Source organism: Cyprinodon tularosa, unplaced genomic scaffold (genome assembly GCF_016077235.1).
Source record: "Cyprinodon tularosa strain WSP-4 unplaced genomic scaffold, ASM1607723v1 ctg41, whole genome shotgun sequence".
Classification (NCBI taxonomy): Eukaryota; Metazoa; Chordata; class Actinopteri; order Cyprinodontiformes; family Cyprinodontidae; genus Cyprinodon; species Cyprinodon tularosa.
Genome location: NW_024039130.1, coordinates 811,558 through 831,624, shown reverse-complemented (window position 1 = coordinate 831,624; position 20,067 = coordinate 811,558). Strand labels below are relative to the sequence as shown.

At 39.2% G+C, this 20,067-nt stretch overlaps 1 protein-coding gene across 2 annotated transcripts in view; it reads right to left on the bottom strand.

Moving 5' to 3' along the window:
• The window catches only part of prkd2 (protein kinase D2), a 54,420-nt gene extending 37,118 nt beyond the window's left edge, over positions 1–17,302 (bottom strand). The window contains exons 1-2 of one of the 2 annotated variants that reach the window (XM_038298571.1): positions 17,172–17,302; positions 16,114–16,866 (exon numbers count right to left, since the gene is read on the bottom strand). In XM_038298571.1, coding sequence (XP_038154499.1) covers positions 16,114–16,437 — 324 coding nt within the window. In that variant the 5' untranslated portion in view covers positions 16,438–16,866; positions 17,172–17,302. Of the gene's footprint in view, positions 1–16,113; positions 17,125–17,171 lie in introns of those variants that run through there. The other variant, XM_038298572.1, reaches the window with a different exon arrangement.
• Between the last annotated feature and the right edge of the window lie 2,765 nt (positions 17,303–20,067).

The window sequence follows — 20,067 nt, the reverse complement described above, 5'->3', positions numbered from 1 at the left end:
AAAGTAGCACAGAAATTGATTTCCCAACACCAATTTACTGTCTTGTTTGGGTAGTTAGGTTTCTGGATTAAGAGTTGTCTTTTGGTTTCTCAGTGGCTTCATCTTTTAGTCAGGAAATTCTGGCCCTCTCCCTTTTGTGTTTTCTGTGGTCATTGTTTACGTCCTATTAGACAGTTGTGGTTCTACGTTTGACAGAAAGGCTGTTAATAACAGCACCCCCAGCAGTTTCTGGACTTTAGGATTAGGCCCACTTTGGTTATGCAGTATGACAAAAAATATTGTACATTACATTACATACATACATGCATGGATGCATGCATTTATTCATGCATCATTCCATGCATCCATACATCCATTCATCCATCCATACGTCCATCCATACATCTGTCCAAAAATCAATGAATCCATCTATCCATCCATCCATCCATCCATCCATCCATCCATCCATCCATACATACATACATAAATGACTATCACTCAAAAAAATGAGGACACTATGCAGCATTTTGAATGGCCTAGTCAAAGTCAAAGTTAAAATCTAATTGAAATGAATTTGGCATAAGATCAAACAAACCATTAATGTTCATAAACTATCAAATGTAACTGAATTAAATTCATTCTGCACAGTTTCTCCACAGTGCTGTAAAAAACTAATCAGTAATGATCACAAACATTTGACAACAGCTACTGCCCAGAATGGTGCAACTACTTATTAGGTTTAGGAGAGCATTACTTTTTTTTTTTTTGCATGGGGCAACCTTTGTTGAGAAGGTTTAAGGTTTAATCACTAATGGGTAAAACGTGTAATAAAATAGTAACACCAAACTTGTGACAAGAGTTAAAAAATAGCATTGTAAATAATCGCTGAACTCTACATGTCTCTGCATCAGATATAAATAGTCCGATCGACTGTTACCACTGCATTACATACTGATCCTCCTAGTATGGATTCATCCTCCAACTCTAAAAAGACAGGACCAAAGTGAAATGGGCTCACAAACAGAGGGGGCTGTTAGCACATTCTCAACTGCCTTAAATGCCATGGGCATACAAACACACAAAGCTGCATGCTGAGGGCCACAGAAGGCCACATTACTTCTCCCTGAGTCATCTGCACCTCTTTTTATGCCCCCCCTTTCCAAATCTTTTTTTTTTTTTTTTTTTTCGCCTACTTTCCTCACCTCATGAATTTCATGGTTTTGGTTAGCAATTACAAATAGTGGGAAAAAGGCCTAAAGCTTATACAGAGTCCTGGTCATATGACAAACATTTGGTCAAATCCAGCTAGAAGAGCTCCAGTATGTTCAGCTGTTAAAAATACACCAAATTAGATGAATAACTGAAAGTTTCTTCTCAAAAGATGCCTTTCTGAGGATTCTACTACTTACTTAATCATTCTCCTTCCTCTGCCATTGGAATAACTTTTGTAAAACTTTCACAAAAAAATATGTGTGTATAGCTTGACCTACCACTGCCTAATTGGGTTCATACCTAATCTTAACACAATCAAGCAGAAAACAGTATTTTGTAATGCCTGTGTAAATTCTCAGTCTTCCGGGTCAAAAAACATGTTAAATTTGGAGGCAACCATACTTTTGCTCAGCTCTTTCTGAAGATGCTTTGACACCAATCCAAGAGTGTTTGTCAATTGTGTGGGTTTGCACCAGAGACACTATTTTCTAATTTATACTACTTTATAGTGGGGCTGCCGTCAGTAAAAACCTCGTAAAAGTTTATCCATATTTTGGAATTTCAAAGGTTTGAGAAGTCTCAATGAAAAACCATATCCTCTGGTAAGAAAAACAAAAATGTAAATGTTACTTTTTATAAGGTTTTTTTTTTTTCTTTTCTTTAAACTACTGTTTGGTAGCTGGAGCATTGAAGATTTGTTACTACGACCTACAGTATTTTGGGGCTTAAAGGTCCCATAATATGCAGAATTCACTGTATAAACATTTTGTAACATATACACTATATTGCCAAAAGTATTTGCTCACCCATCCAAATTATTGGAATCAGGTGTTCCAATCACTTCCATGGCCACAGGTGTATAAATTCAAGCACCTAGGCATGCAGACTGTTTTTACAAACATTTGTGAAAGAATGGGTCGCTCTCAGGAGCTCAGTGAATTCCAGCGTGGAACTGTGATAGGATGCCACCTGTGCAACAAATCCAGTCGTGAAATTTCCTCGCTCCTAAATATTCCACAGTCAACTGTCAGCTGTATTATAAGAAAATGGAAGTGTTTGGGAACGACAGCAACTCAGCCACGAAGAGGTAGGCCACGTAAACTGACGGAGCGGGGTCAGCGGATGCTGACGCGCATAGTGCGAAGAGGTCGCCAACTTTCTGCAGAGTCAATCACTACAGACCTCCAAACTTCATGTGGCCTTCAGATTAGCTCAAGAACAGTGCGCAGAGAGCTTCATGGAATGGGTTTCCATGGTCGAGCAGCTGCATCCAAGCCATACATCACCAAGTGCAATGCAAAGCGTCGGATGCGGTGGTGTAAAGCACGCCGCCACTGGACTCTAGAGCAGTGGAGACGCGTTCTCTGGAGTGACGAATCGCGCTTCTCCATCTGGCAATCTGATGGACGGGTCTGGGTTTGGCGGTTGCCAGGAGAACGGTACTTGTCTGACTGCATTGTGCCAAGTGTAAAGTTTGGTGGAGGGGGGATTATGGTGTGAGGTTGTTTTTCAGGAGCTGGGCTTGGCCCCTTAGTTCCAGTGAAAGGAACTCTGAATGCTTCAGCATACCAAGACATTTTGGACAATTCCATGCTCCCAACTTTGTGGGAACAGTTTGGAGCTGGCCCCTTCCTCTTCCAACATGACTGTGCACCAGTGCACAAAGCAAGGTCCATAAAGACATGGATGACAGAGTCTGGTGTGGATGAACTTGACTGGCCTGCACAGAGTCCTGACCTCAACCCGATAGAACACCTTTGGGATGAATTAGAGCGGAGACTGAGAGCCAGGCCTTCTCGTCCAACATCAGTGTGCGACCTCACAAATGCGCTTCTGGAAGAATGGTCAAAAATTCCCATAAACACACTCCTAAACCTTGTGGACAGCCTTCCCAGAAGAGTTGAAGCTGTTCTAGCTGCAAAGGGTGGACCGACGTCATATTGAACCCTATGGATTAGGAACGGGATGTCACTTAAGCTCATATGTGAGTCAAGGCAGGTGAGCAAATACTTTTGGCAATATAGTGTATATGTCTGTGTATGACATTCACAAATGAAAATACCTTTCCCCTCTTTCTCTGCCTTTCTCCACCTCTTAGCTAATGTGTGCTTAAAATTATCTGTTTGAAAATCTTTCCCTTTAGGATGTCATAAGGGGCAATAAGCTGTCCAGAGCGGTCTGCAGCATTCTATCGGTCAAGCTCTGACGTCCATCTTATGTATTATTCCATGCTCATAGGCTGTCTTTATGACCTTGTTGTCATGGTTGCGGCGGGTTGTGGTGTCACGGCCTTCGGGATGACAGGGGGAAGCCAAAACAGCTCATCAAAAGGAGAGCTGAATAAGGAGATTTTTTGTGAAGCCGGTCTGCCTAATCTGAGAGGAATTTTCCTGCACAGACGACAAATACATGCTCTGCGGGCCTCATTGTTAATATTTTTTATTTTAAAATTTGGAATAATATGGGGCCTAGCATAACACATAACACTCACTGAAACACCTGACACCCATGATGAAAAAAAAAAAAAAATGACTGGATTGGTCCAGTCTATATCAACCCAAAAGGAAAGTATCAACTAAGCTGCCTACCTAATTAAAACTTTTAAATTTCTTTTAACTTCAGATGCAGCCGGCTTATCTATAAGGCCTCCAAACTGTACTTTCTGACTGTCTTAACACTGGCTCAGGCAAGTCAAACGAGAAAAATAGTTTTGGATAAACTATTGACTTTGCTTTTTTCCCATATCCCCTCATACTGTATCTGTTCCCTGTATTCAGTCATCTACAAAAACACACATCTGCTGCTGACCAACCAAACCCATCCTGTCAACCCTCACACTGACCCTATTGTCTGCCGCCTTCCTAAAACCCCCATTATAACACATATTTTAAACATTCTAGATCACAAAGGTAAATGGTTTCAGGCACCGCACTTTCTAAAGGTGTCTTGTTTTTCTTAAGGTGTGTCGTCCTTGTATATTAAAGGGGTCTTCTTTTGTAAACTCTAGGATCTACCCTTTTTGTAATTGCTGAATTAAGATTATATTAACAATAAATACACAAGGTCAAAGAACCCAAAACATCACCATTGCTTTTAAGCCACTAATTTTAAAGGAAGCCATTACCTTACAAATCCTAACCGTGGGTGTATGAACATTTGCTTGCTAATGAAGTGTTTTTTTCATCCTTAAGAAACAGTGGTAGCTGCCTCTCTCTGAAACAGGGGGGGCTGATTGGTGTTAATCAAATCCAAACTTCATGTACTGCATTAACAAATGTTGAAACAAATAAAGCACATCACTACTATGGGTGAAAAGAGCTAAATAGTTACTCTGAAGTGCTCTGAAATAATAAACTCCAGAAACCACGGCAAGAGTTAAGCATCAGCACAAGATAACTGATTGAATGAAAGAAAACCTACTGGCTGTCCTTAAGTATGTTTGATAATCAGCATCAAGCAGCCAGCTTTACGACCCACCCTAAGAGGTTTTGCCTCACTGGATGTGACATATTTTGGTGTATTATCCAATCAGAGCTCTACTTTTTCATTGCCTGCCTCAATAGACTGGGGCTCAAATCTCAACAGGGATTCCTTACCGGCAGAAATTGCATCTGTGAGTGAAATAAACAGCTGATTAATGTGATACATACTCATGAAATCAGGGGTATTTTACGTATATTTAATGCAGTTTAATGACTACATTTATGAAGTTTGAAAATGCATATTTTAATGATAATTTTAATAAATTTACAGGGGAGGTTTAGCATCCTTAGTATTCAATGAGAAATTGCCTCTGTTAAGAACCAACATGCTAACTTTAATCCATCTTTCAGTTAACTCCATGATACTCAAACACTCCATAGCAAAGGCCACTAGATGCTGCTTAACTCTGCTCACGGGTTTCCAATTGGAATACAGCACCAAACCATTTTCACCATTACTAATTGTGGGATTAGTATCATAAGATTTCCTTTGCTTACAAAAACAGAAGGAATGCAACTGGGCTGTGGAGAAAATGAGTCCTTAAAAGACATAAAGCTCAAAGAAAGTCCTGTTCTACAACAAAAACCTCATTTCAAAATGTTGTTTTTTTTCTGTCAGCAGTTCTACTATGTATGATGGTTCACATTAATGCAGACTGGGGACAAATGGAATGTTATCTCTATGCGTGCTACTTTCAAAATGCAATCTCAGTCCCCAATCTAGTTTCAAACACTTATCTTCATCTACCATCCCTGTTCTCTCAGGGAGTCTGACTAACACCCCTGTCTCTGCATTCCCTGTAGGAAAGTGTGATTTGAATACTCAAATGTCCTGGTGTTTTCAATGACTTTGCCCCCACTGCCAACAGCTAGGAGACACCAAGCACGGTCGGTCATGCAAAGCTGTTCCGCTACCATGCAAATCATCAAGAGAGGGAACCGACACACTCCCACACACTAACCCACACACAGACAGAGGGAGACACTCACACGCCTGGGCTTGCAGAACAGGTGCATGTTGCTGTCATCCTCAACATTTAAAATGTGGTCAGTTTATATAATGGCAGTGCAATTTTAGTTGATAAAATAATAATGGCTTTAAGTTGCTGTTTGCTAGGTGAACAGATGTATTATCACATCTGCAGTTTGTTCTTGCTCCTGCATAAGCACCTTTCCAAGTCATGCATATTGACTGACTTAGAGGATTTAAGGTTTGAAGATTAAGTTTGCATAAACATGTGTTCTTATAAAAGGAGTATTTTAAAAACATACATATTTGGTTGGTTTTCAGATAAATACGCTTCCAGCTTGTTGCTTAGATCAATATAATCCATTATGCTCATCTAAGTATTGCAAATGAAATTCCTTTCAACCCATTTAAAAAATACTTGATTCTAAAGGGAGGGGAAATGTTTTAGTAGCTTTTTTATGAGTTGATGTATATGTACAGGCAATAAACACAGATTTTTTTTTAAACGTCATTGTTTCCATAGTCTTTACTAGGAAATAATTGGCCAAGTGTTGAATTACAGTGTGAAAAACACGTTTACGAGGGAGTGTGGTAAACAGGAGGTAGTGTGAGTGATCCCAACCCCAGCACCGAGCCTCTTCTCTAGGGAGTGAGATAAAGAAACAGCAACTTCCAAAACGGAGGTGGAAACAATGGTTAGAACAGAGGCTGGGTGTGGGGGCATGGGGTTGGTTTAATCACAGCTGCAAGTCTGTTTATGTCTGGAAGGCGTAGAGTGTTTCTGTTTAGCTACTTAGATTGCTTTGTGTTTGTTCAAATCAATCATAATTTCCTTTGTTGTATCACAACATACCAAAAAAAAAACCTAAACTTTGATGGAATTTTACAGTGACATGTGAATGCTTTACTTCGTACAGTATTTTTGCGTCATTGGTCAAACAAAGTCTGGCTGGATCCTGGCTGCCTGTTTAAAGTGCAACATAACTCAGCGCAGGTTAGCTCGCAGTCATGTTTGACAATCCGGTAAGGTGACAAGGCGAACAGTGAAAGGGCCCTGACAGGTTCTCACAGGCTTAAGTAGACACAGACGCACTTCACCCACACACTGACATCAACCAGAATTTCTATGCAAGAACAAAATGACGTAAGGAACATGTCGGGGTTGTCAGAAAAGGAAAAAACGCCACGCCTTCTGACAAACAAGGTGAAGGTAGAAGATATGAACTGAACTGCATTTCGATATTGACAAACCATGGTCATTGTTTTTCTCTAGTTCCCAGAGAATCCATACAGCATTTTAAACTGGATACATACTGGATACTTTTATACCTGACATTACATTTCAAACCTGAAACTAGAGTTTTTCACTGAAATTTTATAGAACAGACCAACCCAAAGTAATTTAGGTGAAGGAAAATAAGCATTTGCCACATGCATATCACATTTATATGGACAACATAAGCCATGTGTTCCGCAAATCTGGCCTAGTTGGAAGCGGAGCTAGAAATAAGAAGTCCCATTTGCTGTTTTCTAGGTCGACAACACAGAAAAAACACAGAATAGGAAAAATCACAATAAGAAGTTCTTGACAGAGGAGAGAGAAATTTAACATTTTGTCCTACAGAAAAAGGCTGTGTATGGCTGAGAAATCACCATAGTGAAACATGGTAGTGAGAGAATCATGATGTGGGGATGTTTTTTTAGCAAGAATAAATCTCAAAAAATTGTGTTTCCAGCAAAATGGAAAAGACAACCTCATGACTTAAGTGGCTGAATACGAAGGCATGCCACACTTTACGTTGTAGTTTATTTTCTATTTTTCTTTTATAAAAAATGTTGTTGTGCTAACATGAGAAAGGTTGGAAAAGTACACGATTGCTTCTCCCAAGCAACCTGTTTCTTATGGCTTAAACAAGAACAGACATTACTATGAAACACTTAACATGCGTCTACTGATACTGGTGTTTAGAAGATGGTGAATAAATAACAGAACATATTGGGAGTTAGGAACAAAGAAGCACAAGAAAAAAGATGTATAAAAACTGGATATTTAATAAATCAAGGAGGAAAGATGGGCCAAAGTGTGTAAAGAGGTTGTTTTAAGTGGAGCAAACAGATGAAAAGATAAGGAGAGGAAAAGCAAGAAAGTTGTGAAAGATGAGGAGTGAAATACGGAGGAGGAAGAAGTGTGGTGTTCTGTCTTGAGTACCTTTAAGAAAGAAAAGAAAATGTGAAATATATAACAAGACGAACAAGATGGAAAAATAAGGAAAACAAATGTCCATCAAAATAAGTGGGGGCTCACAAAGGGCCTGCCGAGGAAGGGATGCTGCATGAACGCCTCATTATTGTTGAATGGAGACAGACCTCTGTTTCCCAGGCTTCACTAACAAATGGATCAAGAGTGAGTGGGGGCTTAGGAGGCAGCTGGGGGCTGTAGAGAAGCCGAAATAGATTTTAGTCAATACTTTTGCCAGGTGAAGAGGTAACCTGGTCTTTTAAAAACTTTTAGTTATTAAAGACAAAAGTAGAGGAAAGCAGTAAGATTGGGAGACTAAAAAAAAATAAAAATAACAGCAACAAGGAGTGTGGCTCCTTGCCTGAGAAGTGAATGGAAAAAGTGTCAATGGAACAGTAGAAGGGATCCTGTGAATAAACAGAGCAGATGACTCACCCTTTTTAGGATGGCCGAGATGACCACGGGGTGGGGGTGCACGCACCCAACTACCTTTCAAAACCCTTCGAGTGTAGGCATTCATGCATGAAAGCTCACAGCCTAGCTCCTGTGTTGCTCTTAGTTAGCCAAGCCAGGACAAACCGTGCATTGTTCAACTTTCCCAACTAAAGCTGCAGCTCCAAACAGGGCAGGAGTTTTGTATTTAGGGGATTTTGGAAGATTGTTGACCGCATGTGTGCATGACTGGAATAAAGAGCTTTGGAAATAGTCAGGCTCTATACCTTGTCTTTGTTTTCAGAGAGGGTATTAATATTTTTCCACAAAAATTAAGACAAGAATTCATTAATCAGATGTGAAGATAGTGACTGTTTTGGACCAAATACCTTGGAACTACATCATTCCAGTGAACTGCAAGACTACCGGTACAAGAAATACAGCCTTCCAGTATCATCTGGACTGCAAGAAATAAAGTCTGCCTTTGGGGAAGACTCATCAAGGCAGACCTTCTCTTTTTCCAGCAGTTTTGCGAGTCAAAGAAATGCCAACTAAAGTCTCTTTCATGTTCTTACACTGTATGGCCCAACGCTCTGATGTGATCTACCTGCTCACACAGCAGGTCCAAAAACCCAATGTCGGACTCAGCGCCAAGAGATGGTGGTGGTCATACTTGTCAATCTGGAAGAAGAAAACCCTACTTGTTTGCACATGCTCAGGGTTCTGGTAAATCGGCTCGTAGAAACTCATACCTATGCTTCAACAGCAAGATTTGCCCAGGAACACCTCACGAGGGCCAACTGAATTTCAAACATGTTTGATTTTTCTCCCGACCTTACGATACCTGATTGGAAGGTGGTTGCAAGACGCTGATGCCCCTCGTTACCCCCTGTATACTACACGATGCAGGACACACGATGAGGCTGAAACTCGGCCCGATCGAAAAAATTCTCACACAACTGGAGAATCGGCTCAAAAATGGCAAAAAAAATCGTACAGTGTATGCCCGCCACTACACTACCCTTCTGAAACTGATCCCTGCAGAGTTCCGACCGAGTTTGGATCAGTTAACCATGCTGAGCTTGGTTCTTACGACCACTTACACATCACGCTAGCGTGGTTCCATGCCTCCTATCGGCGGTCCACCATACTACAGCCCTAAATGCGGAAATTATGCAAAGAAAAATGGCAGTGCCCATAACATTCAGGAACTTATGTGCCTGGATAGCGTGCTCCACCCAAATTTCAATGAGAGCCTCTGTCTCTGCATCATCCAAGGTCGCACCACACTTTTTTTATGCCATATATTGTTAATAGGCTAAGAAGAAGTTCTTGTGAAAAGGTGAAGAGATCTGTGAATTGCAAAGCTGGACACGGTGAAAAACCCACAAAATGACTCAAATGACTAAATAGGAGATGATGCAGGCTACTCATGCGCTCATCAGAGAACCGAGCCACAAGCGAACTGTGCCGAGCCCTACTGTTGAACTAGTACTACATTTTGCAAGGATCAGTTGTGTCCTGCACGGTCCAGTTCAGTTTTGTTCCAATTACACTCGACAGTTATCTCAGTTACCGTGCTTGGACCATTCACGGAATGGTTTCAAATGGAAAGTGTAAATGGGGCTATGGACTGAACTTCCATTAATTCAAGAAATACAGCCTTCCACAGAAGTCTATGCTCATTTTCTTTGCTTCCATTTTCAATTCTGCCCTTTGTATTTCTACCACTAATCCCCAAAAAAGGACAGGTCCAAACTAAAATAAACAATTAGGTCTGCAGAGAGGCTCATCAAGGCAGACCTTCTCTCCTTCCAGCAGTTGTGCGAGTCAAAGAAGTGCAAGCTAACATTTCAGCAATCCCCACATACTCTGCACATACATTGTTTAAACCTAAATATTGCACATAAATCAAAAACACATTTGGTTTCCTTTCTCATATATTTATCTTTATTTATCTATTTTATTATTCATTGAAAGTCTAATTAGGTTTTTTTTAGTGCACCAGCCTGGATGAAAAAGCTGTTAAGTGCAGAGGGCAAGCACAGAGACAGAGGTTGGACCTTTGAAAAAAAAAAAAGAAATCCAAGGTTTCCCTCTCACAGACCACAGCTACTTGTTGGATATGTTGCATGTAAACTGAATGTCAATGTATTTGTTTAGCTAGTTTACAATACTTTAAACCAGGTACACTTATCTCAGCTTTAATGTAACAAGCCAAGTGCCCAAATATACCCTTGGTGGTTAAGTTTAAACCTCCTGCATTTATTTGATTCGATGAAGACCACATAAATACACCTACTGCATACAGGCTTTTCTTTCAAAATATCTAAGCAAACATGTTCCATTGGTTTACAGGAAGAAGAGTAGATGAAGGGGAAATCAGTGCTAAGAAACAAGTTTAAACAAATATGGACAGGTCTCCAGTCTTTTGCAGGGCAACACAAAGATACACAAATACACACAACCATGCACACTCACACCTAAGGACAATTTAGAGAAGCTAATTAACCTAACAGTCATGTTTTTGGACTCTTCGAGGAAGCCGGAGTACCCGGAGAGAACCCACGAATGCAGAGAGAGAACATGCAAACTCCATGCAGAAAGATCCTGGGCCAGGAATCGAACAGAGAACCTTCTTGCTGCAAGGCAACAGTGCTACCCACCACATCACCGCAGAGCCCATGTAGTTAGCAAATTGAATTGAAATCTAAAATAGCCTTATTTTTTTATTTTGTGCTTTGATTCAGGCACACAGAGAATGACTCATGTTTTGAGGTGTCAGTGAACTCCATAGTTTGTGAAAACAATCTCATTAAGCTGTGAAGGTGCATTTCTCGGAACGCCAGGTATGTCACTTACTGCAGCTTTAAAACTGAATGTCTGACTGTAGAAATGTTTAAATATGGTCGTTTTCATTATAAACGCATTACATGACCAACTGGATAAATCAGAAATGGACATATCTCTGACGTGGAAGAAAAAACATAGAAGATATTTCCACTGCAAAGAGCAGATGACACTAAATCATGACCTACAAACATTTGTGTTGTCATGGACACGGTGACAGCATTCTGACTGTTTACATTCACTTCTCTGATATTCAGAGTCTCACTCTTCTTAAAAACAACAGTGAGTCTCTTTAACTGAGAAAAAAAAACAGGAGGAGGAGCAGGCCCATTTGGCATTTACCATAATGGATCTATTATCAGGAACTCCATTAGTTAAATTTTCATAATCAGACAATCGTCAGGCCTACCTGACTGCTAATTTAAAAGGTTTTTCCAGAAACCTAGAGGAATGTTCTTGGGGAACTAGTTCATTTAGCCCAAGGTTATATGAGTTTTAACTGTCAGGATGACAAACTTTGTATTACTGGAATGGTTATACGAGAATTCAGGTCAATGTTGTATTTTGACATTGATTCTCTCTGATTCCTGAGTCGGAACATTTTTGCATGTTAAAACCAAACACATCTTGTATTCTTCAACATCTTGTAAATTGGAGGTTATGTAGAATAATAAAGAGCTGACAGTATCATCTTTTCCCAGCTGTTTAATAGAAGCAAGGCAATTGCTATAAAGACATGCAGCTTGAGTCCAACAAATGTATCCCTAAAACGTATTTTCCTGTTGCACAGTCATATGCAGAATAGTGATGTGAATGTTAGAAAGCTATACTTTATGGTTTTACATCCAAATTTGAAAAAGCCTCACACTTAGAATTGTAAAAAGATTTAAGGCTTTTAAATAGAATTAACACTTATTGTGCTCTTCCTAATTTGCTCAATCCCATTCCATATGACAGTGAGGCAGAAAAGCTTTCAGTAATTTTGTGAATGTTTTAAGCCTGCCACCCTCCTCTACTTTCCTTTAGATAATTCACATGAAAGCTGTGCAATACATAAAACCACATTTGCTATATTATTTTTCACTTTTGGTTGATCAAGAGGTTTCAAGAAACTACACCCTGAGCAGGGCTGCATGAGGACTCATATTAACAGGTACATTTGCAGTATTCTGCCACCAGCCTGGATTCTGTTTATCATTAGTAGGTAATCATAGAATAATTCATAATTACTTTCAGCTGTATTTTCTATGAAAACCTAGATTAAATTCAATATACAGCTCTGTTTGAATGGGACACTGAAACAGGCTTGTAATTTGATGTTAGATACGTCATCAGAGGCTTTGTTCAGGAACCACAAACCTTTGCTATCCTCCCTTTTAAAGCTCTTATCAGGCCCAAAATGACTTTACATCGGGGTCAGTAATGTTCTTCACCCCCACCTACCTACAGCCTGCCCTTTGTGGCTTCATTTATTCCTGACAGATGTTGGACACGGCGTGGAGTTGCTGAAGTATTTCCACACCAGTCATCCAACACCATGATTGTCACTCTTTTCTAATCCAGCTTAAGTGATGCCGACACGTTCCAATAAACTTTGACGGCAGCTTATGTTTCAGCACTACATCCTAACACAAATGGCATTAGACTAACTTTTTTGTTTTTTGTTTTTCTCAATCATTTTTTACTTGGTCTAAACCGACATTACTTTCTTTAATAGTTTTAAATCCAAGATCTGATTGTGTTCAGGATAGATTTGGAACCGGATAATCAAACATCTAAATGCAGAAACTGAAAAAACAAGCATTTTTGAACCCTAATAAATAAGAAGAAATACCTAAAAACAACTTATAATACTAACATTAATCTGTTATGGATCTCCTATGCAGATATTGTTTTAAAAACTTTTAAAAACTTGTTTTAAAAAATCTATTTTTGGCTCAACATTTCAAATCTTTTATCAATTTAGGCAGTTTGCCATGCTTTAACTAACTATTGCATTTTATGCAATCAACCAAAACAAAAATAAAAGGACATAATATGTTTGTTTGCTTTCTTTTGTTTATTTTGTACTTTTTTTTAGTGTACATAAAAATATGAAAGCATTAAGTGTGGATTTGTATTCAGCATCTCTGAGTCAATACTAAAAGATATGTATTTTTTTTTTAGAACCTGGCATTTTTGCACACTCTTCTCAACAAGAAAGTGTATGCTTTGTCAGAGTGGAAAGAAAAAGTCTGTTAACAACATTTTTCCTGGAGGCCCGGACTATAACTAGGTCATTCAAAATATTGGTTATGTTCTTTCTTCAAAAGCATCTATCTGGGTGTGATTAGTGTTGTCTACCAGTCATTAATCGCTTATTAACTCTAATAACGTTCCAAGTGCCTACTGCACCTTCTTCCAAATGTTTGAAGTGTTCCCTACATGCATTGTGGCTCTTCTGTCTTCTTCTTATCATCTTTCTACAAAAACGGAGGGTTTGAGGACTGCATGCAAGTTGGTTCTCCAGTATTCCTACCGATTAGGTGACTTCTTTAAGCAATTGGTTGCACCAGACTTGAAATGTGCTGCTTTGCGTTAATGTGTCATTTAAACACACTGAAATTTTTTTTTTTTTTTGCAATGTGACAAAATCAGGTAACGCTGAGGTTGTGCCTTTACAGTATTAGGATAGATGTTTTAACGTTGCCTTTTTAGGTGGAGAGTAGCAGTGACGTATTGAAACAGACATTCAAACAATTTTAAAGCTGATGAGCATTGGACATGAGATGATACACAGCTGTATGTTTAGACTCATTAACCGTAAGCAGAGGCACAGCCAGGTTCATCAAAGGCAAACGGCATTCTAACAAAGTATGTTGCACCAAAACAAAATAACTCATTAGCAAACCGGTTAGTGCTAGTTGGAGAGGGCTTCCACTGCTTCCTGGAAAATGCACAATTCTGGTGAGTTTAACAGAGCTGTACTGAACATGCTGACATAATCAGCAGATTATAACCTGCCAGCCTGACTTATAGATTAAAATGTGTGTCATCTACCCAACCTATCCTTTTTTATGCTGTTGGCACTGAAATAAAGAGCACATTTCCAATAATACATGTTGCTTCCTGTTGTTGAAAGGATGTTACAACCTGTCTGCTCGCCAACACTTGTCTCTGCATGTGTACTTTGAGGTTTTAACTTTTAACTAAATGACTATAATGACTGTATTCCTCAATATACAGCTAGCAGTCCTTTAAAAGACCTTTTAGGGTTAGTTAACACTGGCAAAAAGCTAGCCTTTAAGCACAGTGCACAAAAGACAACATGGAGGTCACTGTTAGCCAGCTACATTTGTTCAGAAACAAACTTTGGTGTGTTTTAGAATGTTATTCTGTTTTAAACACCAATATTGCCCAGGTTTTAAATATCAGGCTGTTTGTTGGAAAGGAAGTTGGAGGATGTGAGGATACCACTGGAAGTAAAAGAGACCCTCAGCATAATGCTGCCAGTGCCATGCCTTTCAAGTGGTTTATACTGGTGGATTACTGCCAAAAAATGGTTTCAAAGTTTGAAAACAAAACATCTTGAATTCTCTGTATGTTACAGTATTGTTTTATAATAAAAGCCTTTTAATACTAAAATATTAATATTCTTGTCAGCTTACTAATAAAATATCTATGTTTAAACAGTGGCATATCCGTTGACATCTGGAACAGAATAACAATCTGCTTTTAAAAGTTAATAACTGACTGAATAACTAAATCAATGAAGCGTTCACCCTGGGGGGGCTAAGTGACGCTTGAAATGCAAAACATATGTTCAGAAAGTAAAAAAGGACTTTTTGTCAACAGAAGGTGGAGGAACTGAACCATATCAAACTTCTTCTTTATAGAATGCCCAATTGAAACACAAATAATGGCTCCTATCAAAAGAACATGTACATTTTTGGACATATAGATACATCTCAACAAAGGCTAGGCTATCATCAAAAAGTGTGTTTTAGTAATTCAATTTAAAAACTTTTTATAGAGATTAATTTCAGAATGACACATTTCAAACCTTTGAACCATTTAATTAGATGATTCTAACTTACAGATAAAAAATGTAAAATATTAATAAATCTCTTTTTTTCTGTTCAGATGATAATTTTAGACAGTATCTATAAGGAGGCTAGGCAAAAAAGGCTAAGAAACAAGTACCTTTCAGAAGGCTAAATAAAACTATGTTAGTGCAAAGTTGAGTGGAAGAAAGAAGTGTGGTGAAAAGCAAACAGGGAAAGATGCAGCTTTGATCCAGTGGAAAGTAGAATAGAAAAAAAGGGGGAGATCCTTTGGGGGAGATTCCCAAGATGGAGCTTCAAGAGACGTCACACATTGATGCATGAGGATAAGGATTACAACAGTCCCATTCCTTGCAGGGACAATAGCAGAAGCTCACCACCTCCTTTGCCCACTGCAGTTTGGTTTTATCAAAAACCATATATATATACATTATATATACATATATATATATATATATATACATTATATATATATTTGATAAATATAATTTAGGAGTTTCAGTTTTTGAACTAACATACCGAAGAAGATTAACTTTCAATTATATTTTTGTTTACTGAGAATCACTTGTATATCAGTTATTTCTAACAAAGTAGCAGTTCATATACAAATCATATATATAAGTAGCTATTTCCTGTACAGCACATGTGTGGCCCCATGAGTAAAAAGCTGGATGAAACCTGTCAAATACTCGCTCTGCTTGTCGAGTCACAGAGCCGACTTGAATGCACCATGTTTTTGTACGTTATTCTGCAAAAAATGACTAATTGCTATAATGTGTGCAGAACGCTGTATATTTTCACACTTTGGGGGTTACTTAAAAATGACAAAAACAAATGAGGTTATTACACATCAATACACCCTCACATTACAACTTCCCCGTCTTCTCCAGTCTTGCCTTGTCTTACCTTGGTGTCAACAATGGAGCACGCAATTTGTTTCACATAAGCCAGATCAGCAGTCTGGGGCAAAAGAACAGATTCCCTGGTCAGACCAATCTGGATGATGAAGGAGACACCAGCTGGAGTAGGAACCATTGAGGGCATCATCCCACCAGGAATGTGTCCTGCTGTGAGGTCCATCACTGGAAAAGGAGTCTGAGGAGGCATAGAGGGCATGGATATAGGGGTCCCCTGCTGCATCACCGCTGAGCCGGGTGGAGAGGCCCCTATAGGAGGGAAGAACACCTGGGACATTGCCCCTGAGGGCATGCAGGGGCTCGCATTAGCCATTTGGAGTCTGTTGGTTGCCTGAAGCTCTCAGCATACACAGAGACAAGCACACACCCAGGTGCAGTGAGGGGTTCTAGAAAACCACACTCATTCAAACTGTTCTAGTGGGTGAGAGGAAATGTGGGTATCCACAAACTGAGCAGAGTCCCTGTTCCCCCCTGACTCCTCGTCCACCTCCTCCAGTGGATCAAGGGAGAAATCCTTATCCAGGAAGCAGTTTCAGCTCTTCTCATACGCTCATTTCATGTCGCCTGACTTCTCCAAGTCTTCAAGCATGTCAAGCATGAGAGAAGGAAAACCACACCGAAGAGAGGAGCAGCTGCCTTCTTGTCTGTTGTCCCACCACCACCTTCCTCCTTCAGCTCCGCTGCTCCAAAGATGTTGCTCTGCAGGGTAGAAAGTCCAAACTTGGTTGTGAAACTCCCCTAGCTGTGAGTGAGAGGAAGAGAAAGAGAGAGAGAGAAAAAAAACAATGGCAAACTTTGTATAAGTGAGCTCCTCCAGGGCTGAGTAACAAAATGGCTTCCTTGAACAGGAAACCGTGAGAATAAAGACCAACAGACTGCACTCCTTTTACAAGTCTTGCCCTGTTTCACTTTCAAACCCAATACAGGCTTTTTTTTTTCTTTTGCGAAAAAACAGACAGAGCTGCCTGATGTGAGGGTACCTCCCTCTTACCCTTCCTCCTGCCCTCTCACCGCAGCTAAGAAGGAAGTAAAAATGACTGACACTACCTGAAGCCAATAGACTTCCAGTAAGTTCCACCTTCTGACCCCTTGCTCTCAACATTTCCCCTCCTGTTCCTCTTTCCCTCTCTCCCCCTCCATGGTTTAGGGCTTATTCGGCTTGTTTGCTCCCTCCCTCAGAAGAGGTCAGCACAGATCTCCTTACAATGCCTGAGGCGAGAGGGCAGCTCTGCTCTCAATAACCCTCCCATCACTTCCTCGTCCTCCTCCCAACTAATGCCTCATTCTCCCTCCACAAAGGTGTCCCTCCTGCCATTGGTGGGACATTGCTTATTTCAATTTTGTTTGTTTATCAGACACACCTCACCCACTTCAGAGCAGAACCACACCCACTACTGAGTTGTTTACATCCTACTTTGTTGACAGATTTCATTAGAACAAGTTAATCTGACAGGCAAAACTGGAAAATGTGAGTTTAAGTCTAAATCTTGGTGAATAGCTATCACCAAGTCTATGACTTATAAGTGGTTATTAATCATCTACCACAAGTTTTCTAAATCAGGACAAAAAAATGGGAAAAAAAATCTAACAAAGTTCAATTACAATGTTTGCTGTATAGAATACCTCAATGTAACAGCAGCTGCATGTGTTTACTCTTTCCACCGTCAGTCACAAGAGGGCGCTGTTCTCTGTAGCTTCCCATTTAAACCACAGATTGTTTTTAAAAAAAGTGGTATTGATACATTTTATAGGGCAAGCATGCATGTAAAGCAGAAGCTTGACAATTTTTTAAAAACATGCAGATTTTCTCTCACAATCTTCTTTTCAATTATGCCTTTTTTTCTTTTTCTTTTTTGCATGAGAACAAGTTTCAAGTAGATTTTTAAACCAGTTCAAATACTGTAAATGTCAAGTGTTCTTTACATCTATTAAATTCAAGTGATTCCAGCTGTATTTAGTACCACACTTCTTGGACAGAAAGAAAGTCCTAAGCTTCATTTAAATGTACTGGGTTCCTGGAATGGTCTTAATAATAAACAGTTTTTTTTATAGTTTTAATGAAAGTGCTTTGGGAAATGTGGTCCAGCGGTAAATAAAGTGATAAATTAACATCAGCTCACTTCCTCCATCTCTAAACATGTTTCACTGCTTGTTTACGATGACCTTTCTGTTGAAATACCCGGCTGTGATAAATGTTTAGCTACCCAGGTGTAGATGAAAACAGACGTCATTTAGACGTTTTTTAGGTTAAATGTAGTCGGTCCTGTCTGGCGATGTGGCAATAAGAATAATTGTCTTGATGCCAAAAAGAGCCCAACAGATTTTACTTTCACAAGTGGAGCAGTACGGCTATCGCCACAGTGTTTAGCTTCATGCATATAAATTGCTTTATTATAATTATGCAGGGAGTTTTACAGATTATATGGACACTGCAATGTAAATAGAATAGAAGAGGAAAACAGAAGAGAAAAAAAGGAGAAAATATGAAAGAAAGAGGAGATAAAAAGGAGATCATGATAAAACATTTTCGGTCTGCTTCATCATCTGCAACGAGATGCAAAAAGAACAGCAAAACTAACAGACATGGAACCAGACATACAATAAAGTAACACCTTGAAACTATCGCTGAAGTAGTATTATTTAATCTGACATGTACTCTGTGTTACCTGAAGATATGAATGTCTTGATTTAGCAATGTAGATGGTATGTAAATCCCTTTATTGTACCACAATGGGGAAACTAACTCTCTGCATTTTAACCTATCCCCTTGGGAAGCAGTGAGCTGCCATTGTGTGGCACCCGGGGAGCAGAGTGGGTTTAAGGATCTTGTTCAGGAACTCAGAGTTGAGGCTGTGGGGAGCAAACCAGGTACTTGCAACCTTCTCAGAGCACAAGCGCTCTGCTCTAACCACTAAGCCAACACTACCCAATTTGAAAATTGGGCTGTTTGGTCGGTCTGATTATGTCCCACTTTAGTCCGACTAAAGACGTCGAAAACTGAGTTTTTTCAAAAAAAAAGTAAGACTTTTCACCTTTTAACTAAATGTAGACATTTGGAAATAAATCATGTCATTTTTTTCAAATTTTTAACATATTTCTGCTCAGCAGGGAGGTAAGGTTAGAGTTGAAAAGCATTTTTCTTCAGTTTCTGCAAATGACCAACACCACTGGCAGAGTTCCAGATCCCCACGATTCCACCACTGCTATGTATGCGATTGGAAAAGTTTGCCTTTCTCAAGTTTGAAAGCACACCAGCTATAATAAATCCATTCACAAGGTATTTGATATTCCCTTTATACATTATACCCTTTTACAGCTTAAATTTGTCTCCCTTGGTTAGTGCCCTGTTAGTCCATGGTGATGTGAATGTCTCTTATCTCTTAAAAGTGACACCGGTGTTGGCTTGAGTTGTAACATTCCTTAACGAAAGCTTGGAAAAATGTATAATATAAATATATTTGATTATCTTAAACTACAGTGAATTAGAGATATGCTTATAAATCAACAGTTGTCCTGAATATATATTCAATGAGTTCCTTAAATGTTCTGGCTTTCCATTCTTTCTGTAAAGAATATTTATTGCCCTGCATCAGGTTTTTATTTTTTAAGTCACTATAAAGTATTGAATTAATTAGCAGGAATGGTAGCATATAGACTGAAACAATGTCACCAAAAATTAAGTTATCAATAGAGGAAAAAAGAATAAACTCATATTTTACCATAATTCAACAGAAACAAAAACATTAAAAAAATGAAACAGTTCTTATTTTACTGTACAAAATTTTTATTTTTCTTCCTTAATGACATACAACAGGTGACCCCCGTAAACAAAAAAAGATTTATTTGATACGAGCCAGAATGCGGTTCAAAAATATATAAGACAAAATCAATAAAAAGCAGGTCTCTCATCCCTTGTAGTTAGAGGAAATTGTTGGAATACAGC